Source organism: Sporobolomyces koalae, assembly GCF_050403365.1.
Source record: "Sporobolomyces koalae JCM15063 DNA, S_koalae_JCM15063T_v1_ctg9, whole genome shotgun sequence".
In the NCBI taxonomy this organism is placed as follows: domain Eukaryota; kingdom Fungi; phylum Basidiomycota; class Microbotryomycetes; order Sporidiobolales; family Sporidiobolaceae; genus Sporobolomyces; species Sporobolomyces koalae.
The window spans coordinates 391,057-407,160 of NW_027481762.1; the positions used below are offsets into that span (position 1 = coordinate 391,057).

Sequence of the window (16,104 nt, forward strand, 5' to 3'; positions counted from 1 at the left end):
CTCGAGGGCCAGCATAGTGTAATCACAAGAGAAGAAAATACAATCCAAGCAGTGAATGTCATTTTTTTGGAAGAGTCTATACAAGGCCAGCATTTTGTTCGCGTCTTTGATCCGGATTGTCAACGAAACGACGATCATGATCCTCGTCTGCGTCTTCATGAGTGTGATGATGGTGGTCGAGGGGTTCTCGTCCGTATAAAACTCTTTGTTTGTACTCGTGCTCGGTACGAGGTTCAATGATCCACCTACTCGCGATCGCTCCTCCGATCGCTGCCAATCCTCCAAACCTGAGAACCCACACGACATCGTTGGTCATGGTTCTCAACCCTTCGTCTGCTCCTCCTCCTCCTCCTCCCACCCAAACCGTCGAATCTTTTCGGTTGATTGCATCGGTGAGTTTGAAGATGAGGGCAGAAACGATTGCGACGAGGAACTGAGGGGCTACGATCGCGAGATTGTGGATTCCTAATACGGTCCCTCCTCTCGGAGTTGATCGAGTCTGTGATCTTGAAGCGGCAGACGAGGTTGTTCGAGTGCGATTGTTTAGCGTTTCGTCTCGTCCTCGTCCTCCTCCTCGAATCGTCGAAGCTCGACTTGCGACGGACGATGCTTTCGACGACGATGGGTTGCGCTCGTGTACGAGTCTAGTACGTTCGGTAGCAGGACGAGACGATTCGGTCCGATAAGGTGCAGGCGCCCGGAATGGTAGCGCAGGTGAGCTTGGAAGGGATGGAGATTCTGGAGATGATGGCGATGTCGTCGTTTGCTCGGTCCTGAAAGTACCGGGTCGAGTTTCGGGATCGATTTCCGTCTCTCGGATGTATTCCATCACGAGCGCGAACGGGACCTGGAACCAGATTGACAACCTGCGCGTCAGTCGAGAAAGGAAGGTTCCTGCTCGAGGGAACTCGGATCGGTATTCGACTCACCCAGCAAGTGATAGCCCAGCTGATACCCTGGAACGCGACAAACGCCATCGCTCCTTTAGGACCCGTGACGAAGAAGGTTCCCACTGTCCCAAGAACGTAAGACCACAGCCCCGCAGTCCAACAATTCTTCGGAGTGACGAGGCTCAAAATCCACCTCGAAACCCTTCCGAACTTGGTCGAGAACGACAAATGGCGGGTCAGGGAAGACATGTTGCCAAGAGTGGTCAGGTAGGGCAGGAATGTGCCGACAAACAGCGAGACGAGGGCGTAGAGCAGTAGGGCGAGAGAACCAGCTCGGGTCGCATCATCAGGTGACGGGAGCGGCTCGTTTTCCGGGATCGAAGAGTACAAAGTTTCCGCGACATAGGTCGAGCTGTTCGGGATTCAGAAGCGAGACTGATGTCAGCGTCTGGCTATGGAAGCAGTTTGCGAAGAGAGGCAGAGACTCGCGCGTAAAAGAGAAAAGGAAACCAAGCGGTCCAAGCGAAAAACTGGACGTAGCAAACCCGCCTGACCTCGATTGGAAGGGTCTTGATACTGTCCTTGATGTCCAATACGACGCGCTTGAGGGCATTCCCTCGCTGTTCCTCGTGCTCGCCGTCGATTGATCGTTTCTCTTCTTCTTGCGTGACACAGGTGACGACAACCGTGATCGCCATCACGAGGCACGCGATGACTCCTAGTCTGCGGAACTGTCCCCCTCCTATCCATCTGAGAGCTGGGACTGAGCCGAGATCAAAGAAACCACACAGGTAACCAAAGATGTTGGCGATGTGGGTTTGCCGTCCGAGCCAAGCGTTTCCCTGGTTTTGTTGATGACTTGGCACAATGTCGAGTACAAGTGCCTTTGTTGATCGACGCCATACTGGCTTGCAATGTCAGCATACTTACGAAGGCGAATGAAAAGCAGAGACGTCTAGTGCTGACCCTCATTGTCGCCTGAAGACCGTTCAGACTAAAGTCCAGCACGTAGAACCCAGCGACGCCGATCCAGATTGCGACTGTTTGTTCCCATCCTACCCTTTCCGGGTCCCAATCGCCGATGCCTCCGAGAGCGCACAAGACGGACGCAATTTCTTGAGCGAAGGCGACAACGAGCGTCGAAACGATGATCAACACGGCCGACAAGGCGATATAGCATCGTCTCCTGTACTTTGACGTCGACGAGTCGGATAACGCGCCTGAGCTTGGAGTGAATCAGACCATATCTCGACTCGTAGAAAAAGCAGAGAACGCAGGAAACGAGCTTGGGACGAACCGACGAGAGGTTGGATCAACATTCCCGAGAGAGGACCAGCCATCCATACGAGCGAAGTGCCTTGCTTTGTCAAACCGAGTTCAAGCAAGTACGGAGTACCGTAGCTGCAATTGAGCGAGAGTTTCAGCACTTCTGCGCGTGCAGAGGGAAGAGAGGGAGCAAGAGTCTCACGCCATTTCGACAGTCCAAGTAAGCTGAGCACCGCCCAGTCCCATGGTCAAGTTGATCAGATCCCAAGTGGTCAGACCGACCCTGCTAGTGCCAGAGTCTCGCGCTTGACCTGGTCGCTGATGCGCGTCATCGTCATGGTCCTGCGTTGGAGGATTCGCGCTCGTGCGCCGCCTGAATGGACTGAACAAGATTGAAGAAGTTCCTGAGAAGGACCGACGATGACTGCCAGTCGTGGGAGAGCCACCATCAGGTGCAGTCGTTGGAGAAGAGATGGATTCTCGGTTGAAGAGGTCTTCGAACGACTGATACGAGTGAGGGGTCTTTGCTGTCTTGGACGACTTCGAAGGACTCGAGCTGGACATGTCCTTTCGTGTCGAGTCACTGGAGCATGTATGACAGGGCTGAAGCAGCTCCGAGTGGGGAAACTTGACGGCGCGCGAATTCGCCTCGCGTCGCGCACAGCCAAAGTTTTTCTTCCTTCAAGCTTCACCCTAGCACAAGTAGAGCGGCTGGATGAACAGGAGGACGGGAAGCAACTAGATCACCACGACTTGTAATACGTTATACTGCATATTTCGTAAATTTACAACTTTGAAAGCCTTCGCCCTCTCTCCAAAATGGGCTTGATATAATCTCGGTACCTGCCAACATTCAATAGGGTCTCAGTTTGCCCAACTCCGCGGATCATGCAACGATGGAAGAGAAATGGGAGAAACACTTACAGCCTCTCTTGATCAGCTTGGGTACCGACATTGTGCTCTTCATCAGCCTGAGCTTTCTCCAACATGCGTTCGTACACTTTGCCATCAGAATTGCCGACCTGAAGAGAAGAAGAACACAACAGGGTGCGTCAGTCTCGAGGAGACCTTGGAATGGCGAGAGGGTATTTTCAAAGACTTACGACCGTGTTGAGTTCCCAATCGGAAAACCCGAACGCATCCGTCAGTCCAACGAGTTCGGGAAGCAAGCTTTGTGCAACCTGGTCGATCTCGAGGCGCAGAGTATCGATCGGAGTTGGAGCTGCAGATTCCGTCAATCCCGAAGAAGCGGGGGCAGCCGTCACGATCCCGAATTCGAGTAGAGTTGGCAGAGCTTGTTCAACCGTATGGAGCAAAAACTGTTTCCGTTTGGTGAGAATTGAACTCAGTTCAGCAAAGAGAGATTGTGTGCATGAGAAACGCTTACAAAGAGGATGATCTTGCGGAACACTTCCTTCTCAGCGGATCCGGCTCCTTCAGAGAGCAATCCTTGTGGCGTCTCGATCGCTTCGACCATCCTGCGAGCCAAGAACGCCTCGACGACGGCCTGACTGACCGGGACACTCTCCCAGCTCAGTTCGCTAAACTTCTTGCCATTGTGATCCATCATCTTGGCGAGGTGCGCGACTGAGAGCGCAGCTCGCAACTCGAGCAGGTGCGACAAGAATGAGAGGTCGAGCCACGAGCGAGGTGGCGAGACAGGCAATTTGGGCGCGGGCGAGAGGTGGGCGAGATAGGCCGAGGACGGAGACAGCTGAGCGGTTTTTGGCGATGCGACAAAACCGCGGAGAGACTTGAGCGCGGCTCGGGCCACTTGCAAGTGCAGAATGCTTAATCATGCGATCGTAACGTCAAAAACCTGGGTTTCTTCGATAACCCGATCGGGTCAGACTTACTAGTTGTCACCCTCGTAGGTCGCACTGGGCAATTCCGAGGCATAGATGCGACCGACTCCGCTCGACGCCAAAAAGCCGTGACCTCCCATCGCGCGACGAACAGTTTCGATCCCTTCGACCACATTGGTCGAGACGTACGACTTCAAGCCAGACGAGACGGCGTGAGTCTCGGCGAGTAGGGTCGTGTCTCCAGTCGACAGTTGACTCGACATTTCGTCAAACAAGTTTGACTGCGCTCAGTGCTCATTTCAGCTTTGGTGGATCGTACCGCTCAAACGGAATACCTGACGAGACTCACCATGTCTTTTCCAGCAGTCATGAACACGATCGTTTTGGCGAGTACCGGCAGAACTCGACGATAGACCCCTGGGTACGTGATCACTTGCTTCTCTTGCCCAAAGCCCGGCTCTCCCGGCTTCAACTCTGGGTCGGCGAATTGTCGCCTCACGTGGAGGTATCTCAGCGAAATTGTGACAGCTGTGAAGTGGATCATGTCAGTTCAGCGACGCCTAGACGATGCCTTGGCCTCGCCACATCGTTTCTGCTTGCTTACCTTTGGCGAGTCGCCAACTGAGGCTGCTGATCATCTGCGCTCGGATGAATACCATGGATCCATACGAGAGACTCGAGTGAGGCGGCTTGACGTATTGACCTGCCTCGGTGACCTGGGCGAAGCGGGACAACATGTGCGAGCGCGGGATCCGGACATGGTTGAAGCGAGCCCCTATCGACGAGACGGGTCGAGGTAAGGCTCAGGAGAGGCTCTGAACGAACGTGGTACCAGGAGGGAACGTACAGCCGTTATCGAGAGATCCCATGGCGCCGTGCACTTTGGGACCAATCTCTCCCGCTTGGATCCCTGGCATCAAGCTGTGATCGCTCTCGGAACGTACTATGTTGCGTCGAGGATGAAATAATTAGCCACTGCGCCGATCGATTGAAAGGAAGAGGTGACGCACGGTTGACGATGAACAAGTGAGGTCCAAAGCTCTTGCCATCCAAGATCAGTCGGGCCTGTACAACGCCATGGGTTGCGCTCACTCCGAGAGCTCCGATCCACCATTTGGTAGAAGAGATCGTAGGCGAATTGATGATGAACTCTTGCTTTGCTGGATCGAAGGTCGCAGTCGTTTCGAGTTCTGGACAAAGTATCGAAGTCAGCTTCCGAATCGCGTACCGAGCGAGAGCGTCAAGCTCACGTTGAACATTGGATCCGTGACCAAGCTCTGTCTAAAGGGCGCTCGCAAAGTGATCAGTCTGGAGGAGCTGCATAGAAAGAGCTACAAACGTTGCGCGGGCTCACCTGCAGATAACAGCCCAAAATTTCGTGATTGTAGCATTTGGGCAGCCCTTGCAGAACGAAGGCACGTCAGATCCTTGCTTGTGCTGTTTGTTCAAGTGGGTGATTGCGAAACCTTACATTCAGCTTGTTGTTCATCCGAGCCTTGACCTTGAATCACGGGAGTAAAGGCAATCTCGTGCAAATTGAGACCACAGTACTCGTCAACGGCGAAGAGTGCCTCAACGTACTACGGCGAGAGGCGAGATGACATCGTCAGTATGAGGACGTACGAAGTATAGGAGAACAGAGGATTTCTCGCCTCACTTCCATATAGTCGAGATCGTGCTTGTCGACAAACTCGAACAGCTTCCTTGCGATCGACAATCCGCGTTCGAGTTGCTGAGGTCGAGAGAGGTACGAGCTTGATGTTTTTGCAAGAGATTCAGTTCTTCTCAATCGCATCTGGCCCTTCTGAGAGTGATTGCGCTCACGTTTTCGTCTTGTCGAATGCAGGGTCCTCAGAGAGCAATCTTGCGATTTTTTTCTGACTCTCGACGTCGCGTCTGCCTCGGTTCAAGACCGCATTTGCAACTTGAGCATCGAACGTGGCACGTTTGCGAGCATTGTCGATATCTTGCGATGTCTGAGAGGAGCTCATTGGTGCTTTCTTGGAGGGAAGGGAAGGAAGTGGAGCTGGGGTTAAGGGGGGAAAACCTTGGGTCGCTCGGGAGGTGGAGCTGCCATCGGATTGCAGGCCGGCGAGGTTCAAACGCGTACAGTTGCCGCCTTTGGCTTGGAACGGTTACTCCGTCCGCGCTTCCGGTTCATTCAGCTGCTTTCTACTCGTCGGGTCTTGGCCATGCCGGGTCCCATTTCCGTCCGTTTCCCGTACGGGAACATCTTGCTACTGCGGCAGCTGTGGATTATGGCGTTGATCGCTGCAGGTGCTGTAGTCTCTGGAGAGTATTGTACATTCCAGTAGTTGCAATCCTACTCGGGAGGTCTGGACGAAGGTTCCGGTTGCAAGAGCGAGGCCAAAGAGGACGTTCGCTCATCTTTAAATACAAGTTCGCTCTCGCAATCGATCAGGTCCGGCTCCTACCCAGACTTTCTTACTCATTGCACCATGTCGTCGCTTTTTGGAACTGGTCGTGCCTCGCAACCTGCGCTCTCGCCCGCAGATGCCCAAGCGAAGAAGCAACAGATCATGAACGAAGTAACTCAACAATTGGGTCCGTCTGCGGTTCTCCCAGTCTACTCTGTCTAGTATAACGTAGCTGACAGTGTATTTGACCCGTTGTAGCACTTGCGAACGCGCAAGAACTCATCACCGTGAGTTGTTAACCTCACCACGCCGGGAGCTCCCCTCTCGACATGACATCTGTTGACCCGCGTTTGTATTCTGCATCACACAGAAAGTCAACGAGAAATGGTGAGCATCCCTTTGCCACACCCGAGACTGCTCAAGCCGAATTACGAATTCGAAAACCTGATCCATCCTCCCGGGTTACAGTTTCGTGCGTTGCATCTCGAAGCCGGCCGCGACTACCTCGCCAAACGATGAAGCGTGTCTCATGCGCTGCACCGACCGATACCTTGAAGCATTCAACTTGATCTCCCAAAGTACGCCTTTCATTTCTTTTGCTTCCTTCTTTGGGGCTTCATCAGCGCCGAAGAGCTTACTCCTTTACCTCTCGCTATGTGACAGAGTACGTACAACGAGTACAGAAAGAACGAGAGGGTCTCGCCGCTCTTCCTCAAGTCTAGAAGAAAACAAAAATACGACTCCAATCTTGTAGAACCACAGCTTCGACCACTTTTCCCCCCTCTCCTCTCTCTTCCTCTTGTTCTCGTTCTGCGTCACAAACTGCAACTTTTTCACGCAATCTCAACCAGTACATATGCTATATTGGCGCTGCTTTTCAATGATCGATTACAGGGCGAGGGTTTTCTCGGTGTCGGGGTCGAGATTAAATATATATGGCATTGGCGAAAACGTCTCGCGGCTAGAGTCTTTGAATCGAGCCTTCACGCCTGAAGGGGAGGAAGCTTGGCTCAGCAAAGTTCACGTTCGCGACAGGCGGGGACGAATGCGTTCCTCCTTCTCAATTCTTCGCAAACCTCGTATCGATTCGGCTCAAGTTCAGGGATGGTCAGCTGGGTCGTAGACTGCTATCGGCGTCAAGAGCAAACGAGCCAGTGGTCAACTCGAGGCGGGATCAGTGGAACAAGCTGCGCGAGCGAGGAATATCACTCGCGTCATTCGCACGCTCCTCTCGTTCGCGAACGCTCGCTCCAGAAATCTGCCGCGAATCTTCTGACGGAGAGATCGAGAGCTGGGGGGACAGGATTCTGCTCTTGCTTCCCCTTTCTTCACTCCACCTTGACAGCCTCTTCCGAACATGGTCTTGGCGGTATCGAACTACCTACACACTCTCTCTCGCATCTCTTGGCGGTCTGTCCCCTACTCCTGACTCTCGCACCTCCTCTATCCCCCTCTGATCGTCGTCATCGTTGTCGTCGCCCTGTTCTCCCTTGTCGGTCGCCATCGCTCACTCTCTTCCTCTTCCGGCCCCTCTCCACCTACAGTTTCGCAAGCTCCAACTCCATGCCGGTTCGTCTCTGATGGTTCGATGCCGGCTCTCCGGCGTGCGAGGTGAGCCCAAGCCCCTTCTTCCCGCCCTTGAAACGGACTCTGACGCAGTAGTACAATGCAGCTTCAACAGCTCGGTCCCCCCTCCGCACGCCCGATTCACCTCGGCGCGCTGTACGCCGAGAGCAACTCCTGTGATAGGCTCGTCGACGCGCGAAGAGAGGCCACCTTCCGGCGCTCAAGTCTAAATTGAGCTCGCTCGATCTCGCCCACGTCGCTGCGAAGATCAAGACGCTAAAAGACAAGATAAGGCGTCCTCGATCGAGTGCATCCTGGACATCGTGCGTTACATTGTCATCCGCTGTGTTTGCGTATTCCTCTCACACTCTCTCGACACCGAAAACGTCGTCCTCGTCATTGACCCGTCGTCTTGTCTCTCTCGGTCAACAGCGTCACTGGAGTCAGTCAGATTGAAGAGCATTTTGCTCTTATATCTCCGACGCGACAAATTTGTGCACTCACGAGCTCGTGGAGCCCTACGCCGTCGAAGGCGGAGACGAGTATCCAACTCGAGCGGGGACGTGCATTTTTCACCAGTCGGACCCATCGGCGTCGGTCCTCGAGAGGACGTGCTCGTGAGTGTTTCTGCAACGGTCCCTCGTCTTGTTCCGCGCAGACGACGACGATGACATTGACTCCGGCCCAATGACATGTGCTAGCTGGAAAACAGTCGCATCTCGACCGGCACATCACGGGCGTATTCCGGAGCATGGCACGTCGAGAGGGACCCTTCTCTTGCCCGGCTGCCAGCGGCACCGCTCTAGCGCCATGCCACAAGATCAAGGACTTGGCAGAACACCTCCTCCAAGGGTACCAGATCGCGCTCGGCGGCCGCTCGCAGGCGCCAAAAGACAAGGGTCGCGCCCTCGAGTGGGACGGCGAGTGGGATTCGCTTGCCGCCTCAGAGGCAATCTCGGCCCAACAGAAGCGTGTTTCCGGCTCGACAAGCAGTGCCACCTGTCCGTCTCGGGTGACTGCGGCCGTACGCCCAGAACGCTTCGTAGTGCCGCTTGTTGAGCCGGAAACACGATTCTGCTGGGCAGAGATCGCCTTTGAGGCGGCAAGTGACTCCCAGTCGCCGTCCCACTCGAGGGCGCGACCCTTGTCCTTGAGCGCCTGCGAGCGTCCGCCGAGCGCGATCTGGTGCACCCGGTGCAAGTGTTCCGCCAGGTCCTTGATCCCGGGGAATGGCTCCAGGGCGGTGCAGCTAGGAGCCGGGCAATGGAAGGGCCCCTCTTGACCTGCCATGCTCCGGAATACGCCCGTGATGTGCCGATCGAGATGCGACTGTTTCGTCCAGCTAGCACATGTCATTGGGCCGGAGTCAATGTCATCGTCGTCGTCTGCGCGGAACAAGACGAGGGACCGTTGCAGAAACACTCACGAGCACGTCCTCTCGACAACCGACGCAGAAGGGTCTGACTGGTGAAACACGCAGACGCCCGCTCTGGTCGGGTAATCGTCTCCGCCTTCGACAAGGTACGGCTCCACTAGCTCATGCGAGCATAGTTCGGTCGTTTCTGCGATGTGAAGAGCAAAATGCTCTTCAATCTGACTGGCTCCAGTGACGCTGTTGGCCGAGAGAGACAAGATGACGCATCAAGGACGAGGACGACGTTTTGGTGTCGAGAGAGTATGAGAGGAATACGCACAACACGGCACACTAGTACTCCACACAGAATTTCGTAGCGTCCTTTAGGACGCTCGCCACGTTGAGGCAGAGCATTACGCCGTGCCGGCGCTCAGCGTGGAGCTTGAGAGCATCTGTGTTAGCGAACCTGCACGATGATCGGCGCTGCTTGTCAGCTGATGCCTGATACACCCAGACCATAAGAGCTGATCTCGAGCTCACGAAATCCTCTCGCCCGCACACTCCTCAAAATGGCATGTTGACTGCCAAGACGCGAGCTGCGCGCCCTTGAGGTTGTGCGCTCGGATGTGAAGTTGCAGTCCCCACAACGTGTCGAAGGGGACTCAACCTTGCACTTGTCTCCGTCGTATGGACAAGTTGCGTGCGGCTACGGCGTGGTCGAGAGCCGCTCCGAGACCTGCTCGACGGGTTCGGTAGTTATATTCAGTGTGCCAGATCAATCAGTTGAATCCTTACTGATGTTGAGACATCTTCTCCGGGGTGAGGGGAGCGCGCTGCTCCAAGACAGGAAGCAGCGGAAAATATCAGACGAGGAGGCACGTGCTCTCTCTTGCTCTCGCTCTGCGTCACAAACTGCAACTTTCCACGCAATCTCAACTAGTACATATGCCATAACAATGCGATTTTGAGTGCTCGATGAAAGGTCGAGGGCTTTATGATTATGGCATTGGCAAAAACAACGCTAGGTTCGAATGGGTCCGCTCTTGACTCGTCTCGTCAATGACGATGGCATTGGCACATAAGAGATTTGGGCTTGAAAAGCCAGTGACTTGGCTGCACTTTGATCCCAATGAAAGACTGTAATGAATGAAGCGAATTCTCATCCGTGCATGATAGCTGCCCTCGCTCTCTCAAAAGGGACAAGAAGGACCAGGAGAAAAGATCACAGAGAAGAAAAGAAGACCCTTCGTTGATCCATCACACACACAATGAAAATCGAGAGAGAAAAGAATCCAAAGAAAAAAAGGTTTAGTGAAACTCCTCCTTTCACCCTTTCCTGTAAACCAAAATCACACTGCCATCCCCATTGTCGATAATCCTCTCCAACCAAATCCAATTTCCTTCCTCAATTCCTGGGTGAACTCTTGCGTAATTTCTGTTCGGTTTATCTTTTCCGATCCCTTCTTCCTGACACCCGTGATCCTACGAAACGACTATCCGTATCTCCCGAACTTTTGGTCGCCTCTTTCTTCAAATCCTCCGATCAGGTGAAGGGTCGAGAGAGTCGAAGAGAGAAGGCGAGTTTGGAAAATGCGAAGAATCGATTCGTGGGAAGTGTCGAGAAAAGCGAAAACGAGATGGTCGAACAGGACGGCGAGAACGAGAAAAAGAGGCGAGGTCTCGGAAGGCGTAGAGAGAGGGACGACGTAGGGGAAAGCAGCGACAAAAGGACGGAAGAGAGGTGGGGAGAAGCGATTTCCGCAATAGTTTTTTTTTCTTCTTTTTCGGAACTCTCCTCGATCGATACGGTGAGGCGAGTAGATTACTTGAGCTTCTTCTTAGGACGAAGCTGGGAGGAGTGTCTAGAGTGAGTTACGGGGAACACAGGACAAGTGAGGGAGGTGTCAGGGCACGAAAAATCAAAGAATCGCCGGAATTGGTACGTACCCGCACGAACGCTTGCGGCAGTTGGTCGCACGGGGAGGGAGACGAGCGTAGCACTTGCGGCAGATCATCTTGTCGCAGTTGTAGGTCGAGGCAAGGATGCGGAGCGAGGGCTCGATGATACCACCACGGAGACTGTTGCGCGCATAATGAAAATCGTCAGTCATCGCCATACTTGGTCTTGTCTCCCAGGTGCCCTATCCCTCCTGCGACCAGCGCCTCGCTCGCTCATCCACACATGGACCCCTCGAGATCATTCCCGATTCCCAATTGACCGTTCCTTCTCCAGCGAGGTGGCGGGCTTGGCCCGAAGCAGGCTTGGACTGGGAAGCGTACCGGAGGACCAAGTGGAGGGTCGACTCCTTTTGGATGTTGTAGTCCGAAAGGGTGCGGCCATCCTCGAGCTGCTTGCCGGCGAAGATAAGACGCTGTTGGTCAGGGGGGATGCCCTCCTTGTCTTGGATCTTGGCCTTGACCTGTACAATCGCGAGATCAACCAATCTTGTCAGTTCCGCTCGCACATGCGATACCGTAGGCGGACTAGCGACAGCTCGGGGAGCGTCTGGGGGTCCGGAGAGTGCGAAGCGAGTATCGATTACTAACGTTGTCGATGGTGTCCGACGACTCAACCTCGAGGGTGATCTACATGAGGCACAACGAGGCACAATCAGCGGGCTTGCCTACACCGGGAGAGCAGCGAAGGGCTGAGGCACAACGAATGGTGCAAGCACCCAAACGCGAGCCATCGTTCAGAGGACAGGTAGACTGACCGTCTTTCCCGTGAGGGTCTTAACGAAGATTTGCATCCTGGCCTGTCCACACCCGTCCAGCGGTCACAAGGTCGAGTTGAAGGCGAGCGAGGGCGGATCGGAGGATTTTTGAAGTCGAGGTGAAAAAGTCGCAGGTCGACGTCGAGGGCGGAGGCACGGGTTGCGGATCTATGCGTCAGTACGGTTCAGACCACTGGCCAAGGCAGCGTGGTACATACCTGATTGATTGGTTCAGAGCTGACGAGGAGAGAAGAGTAGCCCTCGCGCGCTTTCCGACCTCTTGCCCGGGAAAATTTGCCCACCTCCCGCTGACCCTCCTCATCTCGATCTCCGAGCAGCCTCCCATCTCTCTCTCTCGCTCTCTCTCTGTCTCGCATTCGCTCGCTTGGGTCGATGAAGCGCGATCTATCTCGTGTGCTTCGCTGCATCTTATTCAAGCTGCTTGTCTCCTCGCTGCGTCCTTCTTTTCCTCCTCTTGGCACCGTGTCCGTCATCGCGCTTCAATGCTGCTTCTTCCCTGCTGCTCTCCGTCTATAGCTCGTCTCCTCCGCTGGCAGACTCGCTTCGTATAGTCATCATGATTCAACCGCTTGGCTGCTCTTTGAACACGGGAAAAGGCAGACCGCTCGAGCCTGGTGGTCGACATCGAGATTCTACTCATCGGTCTCCAAAGTCGAGCCCGTGTCACCTAAAGTGCCTGGGACAGTCCAACCCGATCACAGGTTACGTGCAAGCTCGTTCTGCACGGACAATCGCACATTCAGATCGTGCAGAGTGCAAGTAGCGGATCGCGTCGCCCAGTCGCTTGATCATTCTCCAACTGAAGATTCTAGGCGCTGCGACTTTTGGCAGCCAGCGGCATGGTCGCCGATCAAAAGTCTCTTTGAGCCCCATTCGCATGCACTGACATTCTCTCAATCTCTCGGTGTCTTTCACGGCATTCCCTCTCGCTTACTATACCCCGGTCTATACCTATGCCTTCGCCTATGCTTCCTCCATCGAGCCCAAGCGAGACCGACCTTGGATTGCCAGGTGAAGCACCAAGCCGCACGCCTACACCGCCTCTTCTCTCGATCCGACTCGTCTCTCCTCCTACTCCTCCCTCTTCTCGCTCGTTCGAAACCCTAGATGCAGCCTCTTCAATACCGCTCGCGGAAGCGCACGCGCGTTACGCCAATCGCTCATCTGCGCCGCATGCTGCGCCCTCGTACAGCTCGAGCCTGCGCCGATCCACGCTCAGTTTCTCTGCCCTCTTCTCGCCGATGAATCAGTCTGAGCTCCACACGACACATGATGAGGGCGCTTCAGAGCCGTCGCGTTTGCTCGATCCGAAAAAATGGACCCGAGGAGAAAGCAAGAACAAGGTGCGGTCGCCTTCGCTCGGCAGGAATCACAAGAGTAATATCGGCATGGTCAAGACCGCGCTCGGATTGGCGAAACGGGTCTCTATGCGATTCAGGCGTACGCAGAATCCAGCAGACCGGCTAAATGTCCGAAACATCGAGGGTCAACAACGCAGCATCGCAACAGTAGCAATGACGGCAGGCAATCCGATGCCGATGCGAAGGGTTGGTCAACACGAGTTTCCGAACGTCGGATTCCTGAGCGAATCGAGACGGGCGAGACAAGGGAAAACTTTGAACAGAGCTAGTCCGCTCTCTCGTCCAGTCCGAACGCCATCTCGCACACTCCCGGTCCTCTCGAAGAGTTCGTCACCCTTCTCAAGTACTGTCTTGTGAGAGCTCATTCACTGATAGATAGCTTGTTGACATAGCTTCATACCGTCGTCGCAGCTCTGTGTCGCATTTGGCGAGAACCCATTATCCGCTCAGGCTTCAACAGGATGTCGGAGCGCCAGATGTCTCCCCGCTCTCTCGCCCTGCTCAAATTCGCAAGATCATAGACCGACCCCGTGCGGCACCAAGGCGACGCCTCGCCACCCAACATATTCCCCTCCACCCAGAGCACGAATGGCAGGACGAGTCTGCTGAAGAAGATGTCGAGCACAAGGTAAGCAAGCCCCCTGGTACAGGTTAGCTGAACAGCTCCTAACGTGGTGTTGCTTTCTGCACCCAGGCGTCTGCACGTCCCCCGACTCGACTCTCGCTGCTCCCCTTGCTTGATCGCCTCTCTTTCGTTCCTCGCCCATCGAATGAGGACTCGACCTCCTCGAGACGCTCTAGCAATTCGGAAGCCTCTGCTTTCTCCTGCCAAGTCCCCCTCGAAGCCTTGACTTCGCCACGTCAGTCGATTGGTGCCTCGGAAGAATCCTTCTACTGCCGCGGCGAAGTACCTCTCACGCCTTCCGATCGCCACTCTTCAGTCTTTCCAACTCCGGCTCGAGACCGCAAGTCGTGGTTCGATTCTCCTCGCAACGCAATTTACTTTCCCCGGACTGGGAGCCGTAGAGGGTCACACACTTCACACAGCTTGACGAGCACAAACCTGCGACGAGCACTCGGCAGGGAATCGATGTCGCCTGGTGATCTGACCCGGTTCCTGGACGAACTTGTGGACGAGCAAGCGGAACAAACCAAAGGTGTTGTGAACGACAACCGAGACGTCTTTGCAGACGCAGATGAGGGAGAAGTGAGATCGAGGGTACTCGTCAACAGGCTTGAACGAGACGAGGACTGCTTGCGCGAGAGTGAGTTCGAAGAGGCGACTCTGCGCTCGACAAGAGGATTCACCCTGTGTCTTCCACCTCGACGTCGGCTCTCTCAGACTTCAGTGACAGCTTCAGCACGCTCGGACTTTACGCGTTCTTCCTTCTACGACAACCCAGGCTCACCGCGAATCGCCTCGTCTATCAGCTCGATCGACCCTTTCTCGCTCGAGATCCCACCGCGATCAGAGGCCAACAGTGCTTCTTCGAGCGTATCAACGGATTTGTCGGACGAGGATCGAATTGAACAGGTCGTCGCTCGAGTCTTGTCTGCGTCTCGCCAGACATTTACGCCCGGTCCCCTTGTTCGTACCGGGTCGCTCACAAGCCTCGGAGTTCGAGTCTCTCCTTCGAACTCTATCTCGTCTGGCTCTGGATCTGGCTGTTCGTGGGACGATCCGAAATCGGCCAATTCTTGCACATCACCTGACTCGCCCCTCTCTTCCCGTCCTGCACGTCCGCGGGTTTGTGCTTCAACCATCGAGCCCTCGCCAACAGTCGCTCGTCAAATAGTCGGAGCGTCCAAATGGCCGATTGACATCCTGGCGCGAACTCGTCTCGTCAGAAACTTTCGTCTCGAAGAATCTGACACGAACTCGTCGCCCGCCTCTGTGGGAGGCAAATTCGTTACGGCACCTTCAACGCCCTTCATATCGACACCAGCAGCTACGTCGGTGTCGTCTACTCTCGAGGATACGCCAAGTTCGACCACGAGATCGAAACCTCGCCGAACTCCTCTCGCTTCGATCTTGCAATCTCTCACGCTCGATGACCAATCCGACTACTCAGAACCCAGAACGCGTACTCTCACAAGTACTGCGAGAGTCTCGAAGCGCGGTGCGATCCGCAGAGGAATCGAGGGTAGAGCTATGGTAGACTCGAATCGGTCGATGAACAGGAGGAAGACCATGTTGCCCATAGAGATCTACGCTGATTTACATGCACCCGAATATCAAGCGCAAGAGCAGGAACTCGGGACAGATCGACCCGAAACATTCGAGTCGAGGTAAAGAACGCGTTCGGACCGAGGTTTAGAGAATCCGCGCTTCTGAGTTTGTTGCGTACATTTACTATCGCTTACTGGAAATTTTGTGATTTGCCCGTTCAAATTGGGGGTACATGTCAGTCGCGGCTGTTTCGAGAGAAAGAAGCCCTGATTTGAGTCGAGTAGCGTTCCGCTGTGTGCACGATCACTCGTAACTGCCCAGAGTGCTCGACTCTGCTCGATTGTTATTGTGAAGAACACAGGAGTTGACGATATCATGACAAGCTGACTAGACTACGAACTCGACTTTGCGACAAGCTTGGAAATCTGGAATCGATGCATGGACAGTCTACTCTGCAAGCTTGGGCTCATCCACAGGCTCATCCCGGTTCAAGCTCGCATCAGTTCGTCGAATGAAGGAGAATTCGGCCACAACAGACCTATGGAGATCAAGACGCCGCCCTGCCGCTCGAGCATTCGT

At 54.6% G+C, this 16,104-nt stretch overlaps 5 protein-coding genes across 5 annotated transcripts; 2 read left to right on the forward strand and 3 right to left on the reverse strand.

The window, feature by feature from the left end:
- Positions 1–76: 76 nt before the first annotated feature.
- Positions 77–2,720, reverse strand: JCM15063_002521 (uncharacterized protein; the record flags this gene model as incomplete). Its single annotated transcript, XM_076677621.1, has 6 exons — positions 77–847; positions 930–1,302; positions 1,380–1,774; positions 1,857–2,110; positions 2,188–2,291; positions 2,359–2,720. 6 exons carry the CDS (start codon positions 2,718–2,720, stop codon positions 77–79), a joined length of 2,259 nt encoding a protein of 752 aa, XP_076535319.1.
- A 221-nt stretch (positions 2,721–2,941) lies between these two features.
- Positions 2,942–5,952, reverse strand: JCM15063_002522 (uncharacterized protein; the record flags this gene model as incomplete). Its single annotated transcript, XM_076677622.1, has 14 exons — positions 2,942–2,999; positions 3,081–3,178; positions 3,260–3,475; positions 3,544–3,946; positions 4,013–4,242; positions 4,311–4,489; positions 4,566–4,736; positions 4,809–4,904; positions 4,972–5,151; positions 5,212–5,242; positions 5,316–5,362; positions 5,433–5,541; positions 5,619–5,715; positions 5,786–5,952. The coding sequence occupies 14 exons, from the start codon at positions 5,950–5,952 to the stop codon at positions 2,942–2,944; spliced, it is 2,082 nt and encodes a 693-aa protein (XP_076535320.1).
- Positions 5,953–6,420: 468 nt separating this feature from the next.
- Positions 6,421–7,061, forward strand: TIM13 (protein translocase subunit TIM13; the record flags this gene model as incomplete). Its single annotated transcript, XM_076677623.1, has 5 exons — positions 6,421–6,526; positions 6,598–6,626; positions 6,710–6,726; positions 6,808–6,917; positions 7,003–7,061. The coding sequence occupies 5 exons, from the start codon at positions 6,421–6,423 to the stop codon at positions 7,059–7,061; spliced, it is 321 nt and encodes a 106-aa protein (XP_076535321.1).
- A 4,020-nt stretch (positions 7,062–11,081) lies between these two features.
- JCM15063_002524 (ubiquitin-60S ribosomal protein L40) lies at positions 11,082–12,009 on the reverse strand (the record flags this gene model as incomplete). The annotated part of the gene is made up of 5 exons (XM_076677624.1): positions 11,082–11,121; positions 11,207–11,338; positions 11,540–11,679; positions 11,807–11,845; positions 11,974–12,009. The coding sequence occupies 5 exons, from the start codon at positions 12,007–12,009 to the stop codon at positions 11,082–11,084; spliced, it is 387 nt and encodes a 128-aa protein (XP_076535322.1).
- Positions 12,010–12,947: 938 nt separating this feature from the next.
- On the forward strand, positions 12,948–15,648 carry JCM15063_002525 (uncharacterized protein; the record flags this gene model as incomplete). Its single annotated transcript, XM_076677625.1, has 3 exons — positions 12,948–13,680; positions 13,748–13,983; positions 14,050–15,648. 3 exons carry the CDS (start codon positions 12,948–12,950, stop codon positions 15,646–15,648), a joined length of 2,568 nt encoding a protein of 855 aa, XP_076535323.1.
- Positions 15,649–16,104: the final 456 nt, after the last annotated feature.